At 40.7% G+C, this 14,316-nt stretch overlaps 3 protein-coding genes across 3 annotated transcripts; 1 reads left to right on the plus strand and 2 right to left on the minus strand.

The window, feature by feature from the left end:
• The first annotated feature begins 348 nt into the window (after positions 1-348).
• LOC137605250 (polypeptide N-acetylgalactosaminyltransferase 5) lies at positions 349-5,346 on the plus strand. Its single transcript, XM_068329773.1, has 11 exons — positions 349-432; positions 685-1,717; positions 1,799-1,965; positions 2,166-2,285; positions 3,017-3,152; positions 3,241-3,360; positions 3,447-3,564; positions 3,649-3,978; positions 4,190-4,270; positions 4,573-4,725; positions 4,852-5,346. The coding sequence occupies exons 2-11, from the start codon at positions 690-692 to the stop codon at positions 4,987-4,989; spliced, it is 2,391 nt and encodes a 796-aa protein (XP_068185874.1). The 5' UTR covers positions 349-432; positions 685-689; the 3' UTR covers positions 4,990-5,346.
• A 288-nt stretch (positions 5,347-5,634) lies between these two features.
• Positions 5,635-8,614, minus strand: LOC137605251 (ermin-like). Its single transcript, XM_068329774.1, has 2 exons — positions 6,900-8,614; positions 5,635-6,821 (listed from the first exon to the last, which is right to left on the minus strand). Exons 1-2 carry the CDS (start codon positions 7,306-7,308, stop codon positions 6,448-6,450), a joined length of 783 nt encoding a protein of 260 aa, XP_068185875.1. The 5' UTR covers positions 7,309-8,614; the 3' UTR covers positions 5,635-6,447.
• Positions 8,615-8,833: 219 nt separating this feature from the next.
• On the minus strand, positions 8,834-12,483 carry cytip (cytohesin 1 interacting protein). Its single transcript, XM_068329636.1, has 9 exons — positions 12,217-12,483; positions 11,878-12,118; positions 11,507-11,550; positions 11,332-11,386; positions 11,092-11,194; positions 10,807-10,900; positions 10,349-10,415; positions 10,102-10,168; positions 8,834-9,891 (listed from the first exon to the last, which is right to left on the minus strand). Exons 2-9 carry the CDS (start codon positions 12,043-12,045, stop codon positions 9,458-9,460), a joined length of 1,032 nt encoding a protein of 343 aa, XP_068185737.1. The 5' UTR covers positions 12,046-12,118; positions 12,217-12,483; the 3' UTR covers positions 8,834-9,457.
• Between the last annotated feature and the right edge of the window lie 1,833 nt (positions 12,484-14,316).

Consider the following 14,316-nt stretch of genomic DNA (forward strand, 5'->3'; position numbering starts at 1 on the left):
CTTTCAAGATCTGCAATTCTGTAACGTAAATACCTACGATATCTAAGTTTTATTTATTTTGTTCTTCAACACGAGAAAAACAAGTGACAAGGAACTACTGTATAGCTCGTTCATTCATTACCGCCTTGCTATGCGGCCACAGAGCTGCCCACTGCGCCACCGTGCCGCCCGAACTACAGTATAGTTTTTTGTATAAGTATGAGCCTTGACCTCGATAGAGGCGGGTCTAAAGCCAAGATGTCTTGTGATCTTCGCTTCTGATTGGCCGGCTGTGAGCTTCGCGTCCGCACAGATTTTCCTGTCAGCGTGCCCAATCAGCGTTCACTGACAAGTGGCAGTTGTATGTGACGTCATCGGCCAAAGTTGTCTCTGAACGAGTGAACGAACGAACGAACTGGCCAGTGGAGTTTCGTGTCCTGTGGAAGACGTGTGGTGAGTTTTATGACACAGACATAATGTCAGGCCGTGATAGCAGCTACCTGGAGACATGTGTGTTCACTTTGCGGGGCGTGTGGGTGTCGGACCCGGCTGTGTTTACTGACTGACTCCAGCTGCTGTACTTCACTTCTTTAGCATGCCACGCAGGCAGCTAGTTTCTCCAAAGACGAGAAAACTTCGCCTGCGACTGACGAGTATCTCTTCCTCCTCCACACTCTGACGTGGATTTTTTTTTTTTTTTCCCAGCAAAAATGATTAGGAGGTACCTAAGGGGGAGTGGGAGGGTACTCGCTTCTGTGTTTGTTGCCTCTGTCGTTTGGCTGCTGTTTGACATGGCTGCACTCCGCTTATCAATAAACGATGTGAATAGTAAGCTGCTGAAGGAACAAGTTATTCGGGAGAGACAGCTTTTCAAGCAGCAGTCCAGGAAGGATGTAGTTAAAAAAGGAGACCAATCTGATGGGAACTCGCCACTCAACTCACTCAACAAAGTAGCTAAAGTTTACAGACAGGGAGTTCAGAACCCCCCTGAGAACCACGGGGATCGTTTCCCTGAAGTGATCCAACCTAACCACGTGCTTTTTAAGGATAAACAAGGAGCCGCCTTGCAAAATGTCACAGTTGTGATGCAGGAAGAGAGAAACCTGCATGTCAATGGAATACAAGTAGACAAAAGTAAATTAATCGATGACTCCAATGAGGTGATGGGAAATAAGGGTTTGTCAGATATTGCCAGAGTGACTCCTGGTGTTCAGGATGGCAAAGGTGTTCCCTCATCAGCATCTACAAAGGGACTGCACAAATCTGACGATTTGCAAAACTTTGCAGCAAAGACAGAGTCAAAGACGAATGCCAAAATACATGAAGAGCTTTTTGCCAAAGAGACACACCCTGCTGATAAATCATCAAAACCAAACGGGGATTTAAATGCAAATGAGGTAATCAACAGAACAGAGGATAAACAAGCTGGGATGATCACTCAGCGTTTCTCGAAGGTAACCAAGGAAACCCCATCACCTGCTATCAAGCTGCAAGCAGGTGAAGGTACCAGAGGTAACGCCACTACTGTCATTAAAGCAGGTGTACACAAAGTGTTGTCTCTCGATGTGACTCAAAGTCCCAGAGATTCCAACGCGGTCGGTCAGTACGGTCAGGCAGCGCATGTTGCAAGCGAGGAAGATGCGGATGTGAAGAAGAGATGGGACGAAGGGCATTTTAATGTCTATCTGAGCGATAAGATCCCGGTGGACCGCGCCATCCCAGACACCAGGCCTGAGATGTGAGTCCTCTTTTGCCTACTTCTCTCTAAAAACTGCTGGGATTGTGAAGCTGAGCTGTCTGTTCCATCACTGTTTTCCAGGTGTGCACATAATCTAGTCCATAATGATTTGCCAAGCACCAGTGTGATTTTCTGTTTCGTGGATGAAGTGTGGTCCACACTCCTCCGCTCTGTGCACAGTGTGCTCAACAGATCGCCACCACACCTTCTCAAAGATATCATTCTGGTGGATGATTTCAGCACCAAAGGTAACAATATTATGTTGAATGTTTGTCTACTGAGTAAAAAAAACGTCATGACTGCAGCAACTAAAGTGGTAGCAATAGTGCTATAAATGACAACACTGAGCATTAGTCTTTTTTTTATGAGAGTTTATTGATGTTTTTATAGATTTCCATTTCTGTCTGCTATTGTATTTTTTGTGATTTTGTTTGTAATTTTTGGTCAGATTACCTCAAGGAGCCGCTGGATACGTACATGTCCCAGTTTCCTAAAGTGCGAATCATTCGTCTGAAGGAGCGTCAGGGCCTGATCAGAGCCAGGTTGGCTGGAGCCGCTGTAGCTGAAGGTAGCCACTCCTTTCATGTGTGCTTTAGTGAGTTTTCATCTGTTGAAAAAGCGGAACGGAAAATAAATGAACTTCCATTTTACATGAACTGCCTGACAGGTCTTGATGAAACATCACAGATTGGCAGGACACGACAGAATACAATACATTTTGGAGTTGATCCTGTAATTTCCTTCACTTTGTGTCAACAAGAGCCTTATTCGACTATTTTAGTGAATTTTGCTTAAAGTCCTTGACTGGTTTTCTTGAAACTGGATGAAATAGTGGAAAATATCCCCAAGAAGGAACCAATGAATTCTGGTATAGATCTGGGAAAAGGCAAAGGATCTACAATATTTTATTTCGCATTCTTAAATTTTGTCATTAAACTCAAGACATCCTACTGTTATGCATAAAATGTTTACCATTGATAATAATCAGGATGGGAATATTTATTTTCATTTCACCAGGAAATCCCTTCAGATAGAATCTCTTTGATGACTGAGATCTGATCAAGAGGATGAACTGGATGACAAAATAGTTTAACCTTAATTAAAAAAATATTTATTAAATGTCTAACTTTTGAGAAAAATTCACTTAGCATACATGAAATGCTTCTTCAGTGCAAGTACGTCAAGGTAAAATTTTGAATTCACTGACAGCCTTGTTTTATTTTACAAAGGTTGTACTGTTAAAAACAGACCCGTCTATTTGTTTAACTGCAGCAGGATGTTTGCTGTCCTCTTACGCAGGTGAAGTTCTTACCTTCCTGGACTCCCATATTGAATGTAACGTGGGCTGGCTGGAACCGCTGCTGGAGAGGATCTATCAAGATCGCAAGAAGGTGCCTTGTCCAGTCATTGAAGTCATCAGCGATAAGGACATGAGGTGATTCAACACTGTCAAATACGGGACAGATGTGTCCTGATTATGTTGATTGTGCTTTGAAGCCTGTATTCTGGTCCTGTTCTCTCAGTTATATGCTGGTTGATAACTTCCAAAGAGGCGTTTTCAAATGGCCTTTGGTGTTTGGCTGGAGCCCACTACCAGAGGAGTACATCAAGAAGCATAACATAACCATCTCAGATCCCATCAGGTACTTCAACATTCAGTTTTCATAGGTATATTTTATCACTGCTGTCATTTCTTTTGTACAGTTAGTCTTTCATTTTAATAATGCAGATGTCCAGTCATGGCTGGAGGCCTTTTCTCCATAGACCGACAATACTTTTATGAGCTGGGTGCTTATGATCCTGGCCTGGAAGTGTGGGGTGGGGAGAACATGGAGATTTCATTTAAGGTACATCACTTTCATGATGAAGAAGTAAGTATGTGAGAGCTTCTTTTGCTTTAGTCTTTATGCTTTGTGCTGCCATTCCAACAGATCTGGATGTGTGGTGGGGAAATAGAGATTCTCCCCTGCTCTCGAGTGGGACACATCTTCAGAGGGCAGAATCCTTACAGCTTCCCCAAGGACCGGCAGAAGACAGTGGAGCGTAACCTGGCAAGGGTGGCAGAGGTCTGGCTGGATGAGTACAAGGTCCTCTTCTACGGTCACGGGTACCAACACCTTCTGGATAAAAATGTCATTGACATCGGCAACCTGACTGAGCAGATTGAGCTGAGGAAAAGGCTCCAATGCAAGAACTTTAATTGGTACCTGAAGAATGTCTATCCAGATATGGATGCTCCACTAGTCAAAGCTAAGGGTCTGGTATGTAGATAACTTAATTTACATTTCCTTTAAAGATCTCTTGAAAACAAGACATTGTGACTGTTCTAATCACAGACTAGTAAATAGGAAGAAATGAGAACCACAACCTCTGTTATCATGCTCAACTCTAAATCAGTAAAAATACATAAAATGTTTACAGGGTTGTGTTTTCCCTACTGTAACATTTTCACAATCTACTCGTTCTCTGTAGATGTTCAATGTTGGGTTAAGAAAATGCCTCACCATGTGGAAAAATTTCCTGATCTTTGACATGTGTAATCTCAGCAAGCAGGTAGGTGTCTTTTTTTTATTGCTCCGATAGCCTGAAAAAAACTTTAAATGACTTTTTTTTTTGATACTCGAAGATATATGCATATTGTGCAATTTTGGACCCAAGATTGTGGGAATTGTGGGTGAACTTAAAAATATCCAGGAACACACCAAGGTCAGAACCATCTAGTCTAAGCCTTGACAAGATGAGAGCAAACCCTTCTAAATCGATCCTGTTTGGAGCCCCATCTTTCAAATTTGTTTTAGGTTTCATGAACTTCAATTACAGCCACGTCCTTCTCTCCCCCTCCTCTTGGGTTTCAGACTCAGCTTTTTAATTATACCTGGATGAGGCAAATTAGTCAGAAGGATGTATGTATTGCTCCCCAAGGCAAAGACAGCAGCTACACTTTACAGCCATGCAATGACACCAACACTGAACTCCGCTGGTCCCACAAATCCTCCAACGCTGCTCTGGTATGTTGTAGTCTCTGCATGGCATTACTTCAACCTGGACTGAATGTTTGAAGGCTGTTGCTGCCCTTTGAAACTGTCTGTGTGCCTTTATTCTTTAATTCTGTTTCCTGGTTTGTCTTTTTTAAGGAGAATCACCTTATATCAGAGTTCCTTCCTTACATGTGCCTGGAGGCGATGCCACGGGATGACAGTCTTCAACTCAACGCTTGTGAACCTAAAAATGCATTCCAAAAGTGGCAGTTCACACAGTACCTTGCTCATTGATGAGACAGGAATGACTTGTGAGTCACAACCTGCACTATGGGTGCCTTCAGTGATATCGCAGCAAAGCCTGTGGTCACGCCTAAGCTGTTCAGAGGAGCTTTTGTGGAGGGATTATATGTGGTGTAAAGCAAAGGGTGTGGGGATGTGCAATTTCGCTAATGAAATGTTATCGGCATGGACAGAACTCAAATCTAAATGCTACTTCCAGAGGAAAGATGCAAATTCATCTTTTTGCAATGATTTGGACCAGATTTGGCCAAAAAAAAAAAAAAAAAGGTTGAACCTCATGACTGACTTTTGGATAAACAAAAGACTAAAAGGCTTCCAGGAAGTGTTGGTTAAAAAAAAAAAAACAAACAGTCAAAGTAATAAGCTATTGCAAAAAACACAGATCACCTCTATGCCAAAGATGGAATAATAAATGGTGCTTCATGGATTTCAGACATGAAATGTGTTTGTCTTTGTGTGTGTCAGAGGGTATGATTTGTTGGAATTGAATTAAAAGTTTCTGTGGTGAAGCGCAGCCACTGTCATACGACTTTCTTTTCATCCCTCAAGCACAAGAGGGAAGCACAGACCTCAAGCCCCAGGTCTGTGCTGTCATTTTCAAATAGTCAAAACCTTTGCCAATTTTATATATTTTTTCAGTCGCTAGCAAGCGCTTACCCATACTTCAAATACTTTTTCTAAACTCTTACAACAGACTCACACCTACAAAGCATTGTGGGATGTTGTGTGTTAACGTTCATAAATAATAAAAAAATCCATAATTTTGCTGGGAGGTATAGCTTGTCTGTTAAGAAAATGAAAGCATTGTGGAAATATCTTCACTGTCTGCATATTGTGTGAAAGCAACATGAAATGTGAGAATGGTATGGCCACAAAAGACTGATGCTGTGCTACTTGTGTTTAGAGTTTTGAAAATGTGACCACTGTTTGGACAAACGCTTGCAAGTGACTGAAAAAAACTGTAAACATTGAGAAAAAATACCTTATTCTAAAGAAAGTAAAAACAGAATAATGATGCCACAGATTTAATAGCTTTTATTTTTTTGTTTCATTTCCACTAATCAGGATATAGTATTGATTCATGTTTACCTTAATTCCCACTAATGCACAAGGTATTACACTAAATGAAATCCACTTATATGTAGCATGAAATCCACTTATATGTAGCATGATTATGAAACCCTTATAATTTTTCTGCTATCTGTAAGTGCCATACTATCTTGATAAGATCGTTTCTTCATTAAACCAAATATAAAACAAAGGAACTCTTAACTCTGAGACAATATTTAGTTTAGAAATAAACCGTGGCTTAGTTACATCAGAGGTTTTCAATATTAAATCTTTTTTATCAACATATGTCAGTAACACATGTCACAGATGTACATTTGGATTTCTTTTATTGGTTGTCTTCTATTATGCAGTATGTCCAGGTTTTAATATCCTTAGACTTCACAAATTCATAATCATGTACTCAAACTTCTCTATCTTCTGCCGCGTGTTCCCCCTGTTAATCCTGCGGTAGGACATGGTGCTGTATTTGGAGGAGGTGAGGTGGTTGAAGGATTTTTGGTGATCATATTTTTTCGGTAGAGGCATAGTGGAGTAGCCTGGACTGGAAATGTGATGAAACCCCACAGGGAACTGGATGTTTTGGTCTCTTCTTGGCTCCAGGTTAACCTGAAGCTTCCTGTCATCTGATACGTGGTGCTCAGTATCTGCTTCCACATTCAATCTTTCAGTATTCTCCTCATTAGGGGAATCATAGGGTTGTGGTTTTTGTTCCTGTGTGTCTAACAAAGTTTCCTCTTCTGCTGGTATATTAGCTGAAGGGAATAGAGAGGCAAAGGCTGTCATGCATTCGGAAAAACTCCCTCTCAAACACAGTGTGAAGTTCCACTTACCTTTTCCTGCTGACAGATTTTGTTCAGGCAACATTTGCGTGTAAGTTTTTGTACGCTTGCACTGCAGAGCTTCTCCACAGGTGCTGCTAGGTTTCTCCCAACACCTATTGGACCGTGCTTCCGGATCAGCAGCATCTGATAGTTCCATGGGTTCTGGATGCTCATGCTTGCTGGCACCAAAATCCAAAGACACATTTGCTTTTATGTCCAGATGAGCTTGGTCCTCGTCACTCAAGAACACTGAGTCATCTCCCTCTAATGACCACACATCTCCTGTCTTGGGTTCCTCCAGTGTCTGGGGGACATCACAAGTGATTCCTCCAATGATCTCCACTCCCTGGGATGTGACTGCCTCTTCCACCGAGAGCCTTATGAAGCTTGAAGGATTTGTGCTCATCTGCATCTCCATCTGTCTGCTCCTCTTTTCAGTCCACCAGCCTCAGACTTGGTACCACCACATTGTCTACTCCAGATGTTATCAGAACACCAGCTTTCATCTGACTTTGTCAAAGAGTGACGGACAAATCCCTCCTTCGCTTCAGCAGGCAGTAGGCAGATTCTGTAGTACCACGTATCTGAGTACGTGAGGAATCACAGAAGAACAGGGTTTTGTTGTGGCCCTAACAAAGACTCTTTGTGAGTCTGGCATCTGCACATGAGGTGATTGTGTTCGTTCCCCAGTAATCTCTGATGGATTACCACCTTCATTCTGTAATGTTTTGAGTCTGGATTAACATTCTTCTATAGGTTTTCTTTACAGTATTTCATGACCTGAACCAACAATTTGTGGACATGTGCCAAAGCTCAGCTATAAGTGCATGTAAAGACCTTTACATCATAAATAAAGCAGCTGTTCAAGAAACCCATCAGCTAACCCCGACACTCAGATGTTATTCTTCTAAACTACTACTACACATTTTTTGATTTCAATACTTGCTGTCAAAGAAGTAAAGCTATAGAATAATCCATAACAAGTTAAATATATGTGCCACAGATTTTTTTCCTCTGTCCTGTTAATCATTTCATGATCTGCAACCCCAAGGTTCCTGCCATCAAACCAAAATGCCAAAAGTACATTGATGCAGAATTTAAATCTAATGATATCATTCACTATTAGTGCTTTGAAATGTTTCCTTAGATTGGTACTTTTTCTTGTGTGAGTCACAATTTCAATTTTTATATCACAATTTCAGTACTTTTACTGAAGTGAATTAGTCCAACTGCTGTCTACTCAACTCTCCCTGCTCTCATGATCAATATGTTTTAAAGATACACGAGTCCATTCCAGTGTCTTTGAAAGACGTTATTTAATTTATCTTTTTGTTGGTTTTGATGCGTGAAATAAAATGTGTCATCATTTTTGTGAACAGAAATCAATTTGAGATAATGGTCCACTGTGCTTGTTTCTCTTTTATAAGCAACAGGAAGAAACAAACTAAAAAGAAGTCCAGTACAGGAAATGTGTAGTTTACGGTTATTTTAACTTGAAGCTTGATAATTTGATTATTGTGCATTTCCTAGTGTAATACAGTATTTACATCTGTTTATGATTCAATGTTGTATATTACTTTCATCATCAAAGGACGTGACAGTGTAGATCATTTTATAATAAATTATGAATTACCTGTTGAAAAAATTCATTCTGCCTTACCAAGCCAAACTGAAGTATTTGACAAAAATCAGCCACTCATTGTTTTTTCAGCAAGTGTAAGTGTAAAAAAACAAAGGAAAATAAATCCAGAAAATGTGACAGAACAACGGCCGAACAGATTTAAGAGAGGATACAGCACTTTTAGGTGGGACTCTAAAATAAGAACATCTTGTAAAAAATGTCTTTGCCTACCTGCATTTGTTTGACATTACCTGCTATCTAAAAGAAGAAAAGCTGTTTAAGATGTCACAAATTTAATATTTTTAATATTTTAAGTATATTATACAGTATAAGCATAGTTCTGCTTTGATACACAGAGTGAAAGCTGTCATTATATGAAGAGTTTTCTTTTCTTGCCACTGAAAGCGAAACATAGATAACACCAGTACAATCAGACTTCACCAAAAAAAAAGAAAAAGAAAAGCATGAACGAACAGATGTATATGACCTGAAAATACTTTTGGAAATGAAAACAGCACCTCTTGCACCCACATCCTGTTTTGAGCTAAGCAGCCATCAGTACACAGCAGAGCTTCAGTTTTCAGTTTAGTTGTATGTGATGAGATTTGAAGAAAAAAAGAATACAGCTAGGACACAATTGTCTCATGTTAACATTCTAGTTCTTCCATTAATACAACTATTGCAGCTCAGATCAATGATGACACTCTTATATGAACTAAATTTACATTTTACAATACCACCTCTAGTTTCTGGTTCAGAGAATCTCAGATTTCTCTTGAATGAACTTTGGCATGGACACACACCAAGCACCACAATGTTTGTAATCCCTAACCCAGTTTTTTAAATGTGGTGAAACCCTTCATTGCAGTGGGTATCTCTTTCTAGAGAAACCCTGTGAGTCATTATTGTCCACTAGAAACAGGGAACAAATCATGTCAGTGTTTGTTCACATCTCCTCTTCCACTGATCGCTGCAGCCCAGGAATTAACTTGAAGATGTGTTGGCGAACACCAGGCCTCCTGGCTCTTCGAGGCAGGGTACCGAACAAGGAGGAGATCCTTGTTTCCTCCCAGGAGGACGAGAGGGAGCTGCTGCTGCTGGACAAACTGGAGCGGCTGAAGGTGTGGCGATGGCTGTGGCTCGACGAAAACATCACAGACCTGTCCTGAGGTGGGAAGTCTCTGGAGAAGAAGCAGCCATCATCTGAGATGCTGGCTGCACTGAACGGGCTGGGAGAGCTCAGATCTCCAAACACACTGGCCTGGTCGCTATCTTCAGTCATCACACTCTTGTAGCTGCTGTCACTGGGAAAACGAAGGCCTGTGTTGGAGCTCGTTGATGAACAGTCCATTGAGAGGCTACTGTGGTTCCTGTAGTTACCTGGTAACAGAACACAGTCTCTGTCAGTAAATGTCGCAGCTGATGGGAAATTTGTAGTCGGAAGATCATCAGCAGTTTCTGTGCGCATTTCTCAGGGGAGCTCCTTCATAAAATTATCTGGAGTTTGCATGTCTACTGACATCAGAGGCAGCATCAGAAACAGGACGACGGTTTTTAGAAAGGAAGTGCTGCGGTTCAAGCAATTCTCACCTCGCGTCAGCTGTTTCTCTCGTGCCGTCAGCGCTTGCAGCTCTGCCATTTTCTCATGTAGTGATTGCTGTGTGGGAAATATGAAGCCGTTTGAGACAAGTTCTTCTAGGTTTGTGAGATGTTTCGTACAATAGTTCAACCTTTAATTGACTATGCTGAGGTTCTCTTTGTGTGATGAGATAGGAGTAATTGTCTTAACCCAACAACTGAACAAACAGCAAACATTGACAGGTGTGAAGTGACTCACCTTGAGGAGGTTCAACCTCTTCATCAGTTCTACCTGTTTCATTAAGTTCCCACATACAGTCTCTATCCTGAAATCATATAACGACACATAAACGTGATTATTCCCCAAAAAACTCAGTTTTAATGCAGATTTTATCTCGGTGCCATGAATATTCAGTTCAGCCCTGATATTGTGGTTTATTAAGACTAAAGACCCTTTATTAGTCCCCCGTAGTGGCAATCATTCTTCCACTCTTGTTAGAAAAAATTACACACACATATTTATATGGTACAGGCCCGAATGCATACACACATACACACAAGGGGTGTGTATGTGGGAGGGGGGTGAACTGGCACCTGCCCACTGTCAAAAAATTTTTGTCCGACAATCCACTAAGTCAGTCCCAAGACTTAGACTGGGCTACTGCCTCCCACTAAGGATTATGCAAACAATACAAAGTTATTATCTGTGTCTCTCACTTCAGTCTGTTGGCTGATTCTCTTATCAGATCCAGAATGCGCTGATGAGACAATCCTTCGATGCTGACATCGTTGATAGTGACGATAATATCTCCTGTAGAAAATGATAAAGAAACTCATCAATCACAGGATGACTGGTGCTTTGCTACTTATTTGTCCCCTGTGTGTGTGTGTGTGTGTGTGTGTGTGTGTGTGTGTGTGTGTGTGTGTGTGTGTGTGTGTGTGTGTGTGTGTGTGTGTGTGTGCGAGAGCATGTAAACGATGTAAAGAGGGCTTGTGGTTCACCTGCAGTCAACCCAGCATTCTCAGCAGCGCTGTCTTCCTTTACCGTACGAACAAATGTGCACATTTCCACTCTAGAACTGTCCCTCAGCTGTAGTCCATAGGTCTGCAACAAGAGGCGATTCTTTTCAAGTCTAAACAACACTTTTCTACAAAAACAAATCTTCTGAAGCATACAGCATAAAAAATACAGTAGAATTGGATTGATAAATCATTACAATAAAATGTAGAATGCAGTCTTACCTGAATTTCAAAACCAAATGTTTCATTGTCTTGTATTTCCAATAGAATTGTTATCCTTTGCGAAAGAAAAATAAAAAAAATAAAAAAAGACATTTAGAACTGACCTTCATGTACATCATTGTGATGCAAAATCTAAAGCAAGAATGTAACATATACAGTATTTCAGATCTGTTACCTTTGTGGGTCAGAATAGTCAACCAGTGAAGCGGTTTGTTTGGGCTGCAAATAGAGAAATGCAGATTTCTTCTTTAAAACACTTCAAATGTTTATTTGAACCAAGTCCAGTTCTAAACAGGAAACTATGTGAGAACATGTTGCTCCTATGGTGTTACATAACGCAAAGGATTAAAATTGTTAAAAGGCTTTTGGTTGGTTGCACACAACCTCGCAAATCTGTAAACTTCTCAACATCACAACCTAAATAATTAACATCTCAGTAATCAGTAAGTGTATATCTTATGTTATGTGACTTCAGTTATAGAGGTGTGTGTGCATTAACAGTCCATATTCCATGTTAAACACATTATATTTGAAATATCCTCTTACCTTGTTCAGCCTGGGCAGAGAACCTGTGTTCTGTCGGTTTCGATCACCGTTTCCCTTCAGAGAGCGCCTGTACCACAGAGAACACTTCTTTCTCAGACTGTTATCCAGAACTGAATTCTCTTGGCTGTTGTTGGATCGAAGTCCATTGAAATTCATTGTTGACTGCATGGTAGAGTAGGTCCTCAAAGCACCATCATGTTCTCCTGCAGAAGCTCCTCCGTGGTCGTGTGGCACTGCCTTGCTGTGCAGCATAAAACAACATGTGTCAGAGCGGAAATCCACGTCATGTGATGGTTGTGGTGAACCGGCATCTGCAGCTATAAAACTTTTTGTACTTACGCTTTCTTAAAATCAGACTGGTCTGTTTCTGAAAACACAGAAAAGAGGAGTTGAGGGTTTTTTTTTAAATTATTGCACTTTGAACAGTCAGTGTCCTCTTTTGTCTCGGCGATTAGATTTATGGTCTGTCAGAAGTCAGTAATGCATGAGAAACTACCACCTCACCAACACCTGCATCCAGCTGCTCTCACTCTCAGTTCCTCAATGGGCTAAGCTTCAGTCCGAGTCCTGTGTTCTGCCAAGCAGGAAGGCTCAACTTGTGAGGACAGACAAAAGGATGATTTAGCTTGGGGCTAGTGTCGCTCTCACCAAACAGACAGCATGGGTCAGTGAGCAGAGGGCATCAGCTATGGTTCATTTCAAAAGGGATATAAGTCCCACAGGCCGACAGTGAGGGAGACAGATAAAACTGAAACTAGTGCACAAGTCCTTCAAAGGGTGCACAGTTCATTCAGCAGGAAGAGCGACATCTTTCACCGCACACACGGTTCAGCTTAATCCCCATTATTGAATTTAAAAGCTGTCTGAAATGCTCTTGAACCTGAAGGTTACCTCGTCACACTGCCCTCTGACCCCCGCAGAAATCATCAGCCAACCGACCACGGGACTCATTGGAACACAGAAATCCCTTTAACTGGGACGTAGCTAACTTGCACCCACATTTTCAGTACCACAGTGCAGAAATACAGCCAGTATTTGTTTCTGTGTATTTCTTTGAAAACCGACTTATAATCGAGAACATCTTAACTCGAAATAACCTGTACCTGTATTTTATTTTATTGTGTGCTCTTTTTATGTCCTGTTATTGTTTCTGATAAAACTTAGTGAAGTACTTACATATTTAGAGTAGTAATTAAAATGACCTCAAATAGGGCATATAGATTGTAAGTTAATATAGACTTAAGAAAAATTCAAAGAACTGTTACTAACAACGTCTCGGAACCAATTTTGTTCATAGGTTGGGCACTACCTGTATATGTTCTGTTCAGGCCCTCTCCATCTGCACTAAATTAAGAGTTCTCTAACATATGAGAGTAGGCCTGCAAAGACTTGTGAAGTTTTGTCTACACAGAATATTAAAGAGATGCTCCTAGGTGTACAGATTAATCATCATATTGTTTCTACTGGCTGAGTGTGTCTTGTGTTCACCTTACAGAAGTTTTTTAAAACAAATTCCTTCTGCAGTTTCATCATTGCTTGACCTGTTTCACAACTGTTCAATTCATATGTGGAGGTGAGAGTGTTAAATGAGGCCAGTTGTTGCTAGGTCAAAATTTTATCTTGCTCAGCCAATCAAAAGAGAAGAAATTTTGTTTGTTCAGCCAATCCTCATTCAGCTGTGATAGGCTCCAGCAATGTCAGCGACAGGGAACCCTAGTCAAGCTTTGCCCATTAAAAATTGTTCACTCATTTAATGGAAGGATTGGTTTAATAAATGGCAGAGAGTAGCACAGAATGCACACACACACACACACACACACACACACACACACACACACACACACACACACACACACACACACACACACACACACACACACACACACACACATGCTCACTCTCTCCACAGTAACCCACAGTAAAACTAAGACAAATAAGCTATGATAGAAAAATAAGTCCCCAAAAAATGCTGTTCCATTTTGACATTATTCGTGTCTGTATTTGATTCAGTTGTTTTTTGGTTATTATTTTTTTAGTTTGAGATTAAATAAAACTACCTTCTGGTTATGTAAATAAAACTGGCTTGGTGAGGATTATATACTGGATTATGCTTTAGTTTTATCATCCAACAAAAGTTCATTTTTAAAGTCAGTCTGCTTTCAAAATTGTGTTCTTTGTTACTTTTCACGTTAGAATTGAATCAGACTTATTTAAATTTTGTAGTATTGGCTATAGGAAGAGCTTCTCATTGGATTGGGCTTTCAGACTAATGGTCCACCTCTCCACCCTTTAACTCTACCAGCCCATCTGAAAATACCCAGCACTGGGTTCAAATATTCTGTGCACCTGAATAGTTTTGTCAGTAAGGAAAAAATGTCGGTGAACTCTTAAAGGACACTTTAAGGGTTCACACTCTGAGGTGACAGGACAATTAAGTCT

The sequence above is a fragment of the Antennarius striatus genome, chromosome 12 (genome assembly GCF_040054535.1).
Source record: "Antennarius striatus isolate MH-2024 chromosome 12, ASM4005453v1, whole genome shotgun sequence".
Lineage (NCBI taxonomy): Eukaryota > Metazoa > Chordata > Actinopteri > Lophiiformes > Antennariidae > Antennarius > Antennarius striatus.

Excerpts from the sequence above, each read along its gene's own strand:
- LOC137605251 (XM_068329774.1), bottom strand. The coding sequence starts at position 7,308 with ATGGAGATGCAGATGAGCACAAATCCTTCAAGCTTCATAAGGCTCTCG. Across the intron at positions 6,822-6,899 it reads AAATCTGTCAGCAGGAAAAG|CTAATATACCAGCAGAAGAG; the intron begins GTAAGTGGAACT and ends TATTCCCTTCAG.
- LOC137605250 (XM_068329773.1), top strand. The coding sequence starts at position 690 with ATGATTAGGAGGTACCTAAGGGGGAGTGGGAGGGTACTCGCTTCTGTG. Across the intron at positions 3,153-3,240 it reads ATCAGCGATAAGGACATGAG|TTATATGCTGGTTGATAACT; the intron begins GTGATTCAACAC and ends CTGTTCTCTCAG. Across the intron at positions 3,565-3,648 it reads ACATGGAGATTTCATTTAAG|ATCTGGATGTGTGGTGGGGA; the intron begins GTACATCACTTT and ends CCATTCCAACAG.
- cytip (XM_068329636.1), bottom strand. The coding sequence starts at position 12,045 with ATGCAGTCAACAATGAATTTCAATGGACTTCGATCCAACAACAGCCAA. Across the intron at positions 10,416-10,806 it reads GAATCAGCCAACAGACTGAA|GATAGAGACTGTATGTGGGA; the intron begins GTGAGAGACACA and ends ATATGATTTCAG. Across the intron at positions 9,892-10,101 it reads AGAGAAACAGCTGACGCGAG|GTAACTACAGGAACCACAGT; the intron begins GTGAGAATTGCT and ends TTCTGTTACCAG.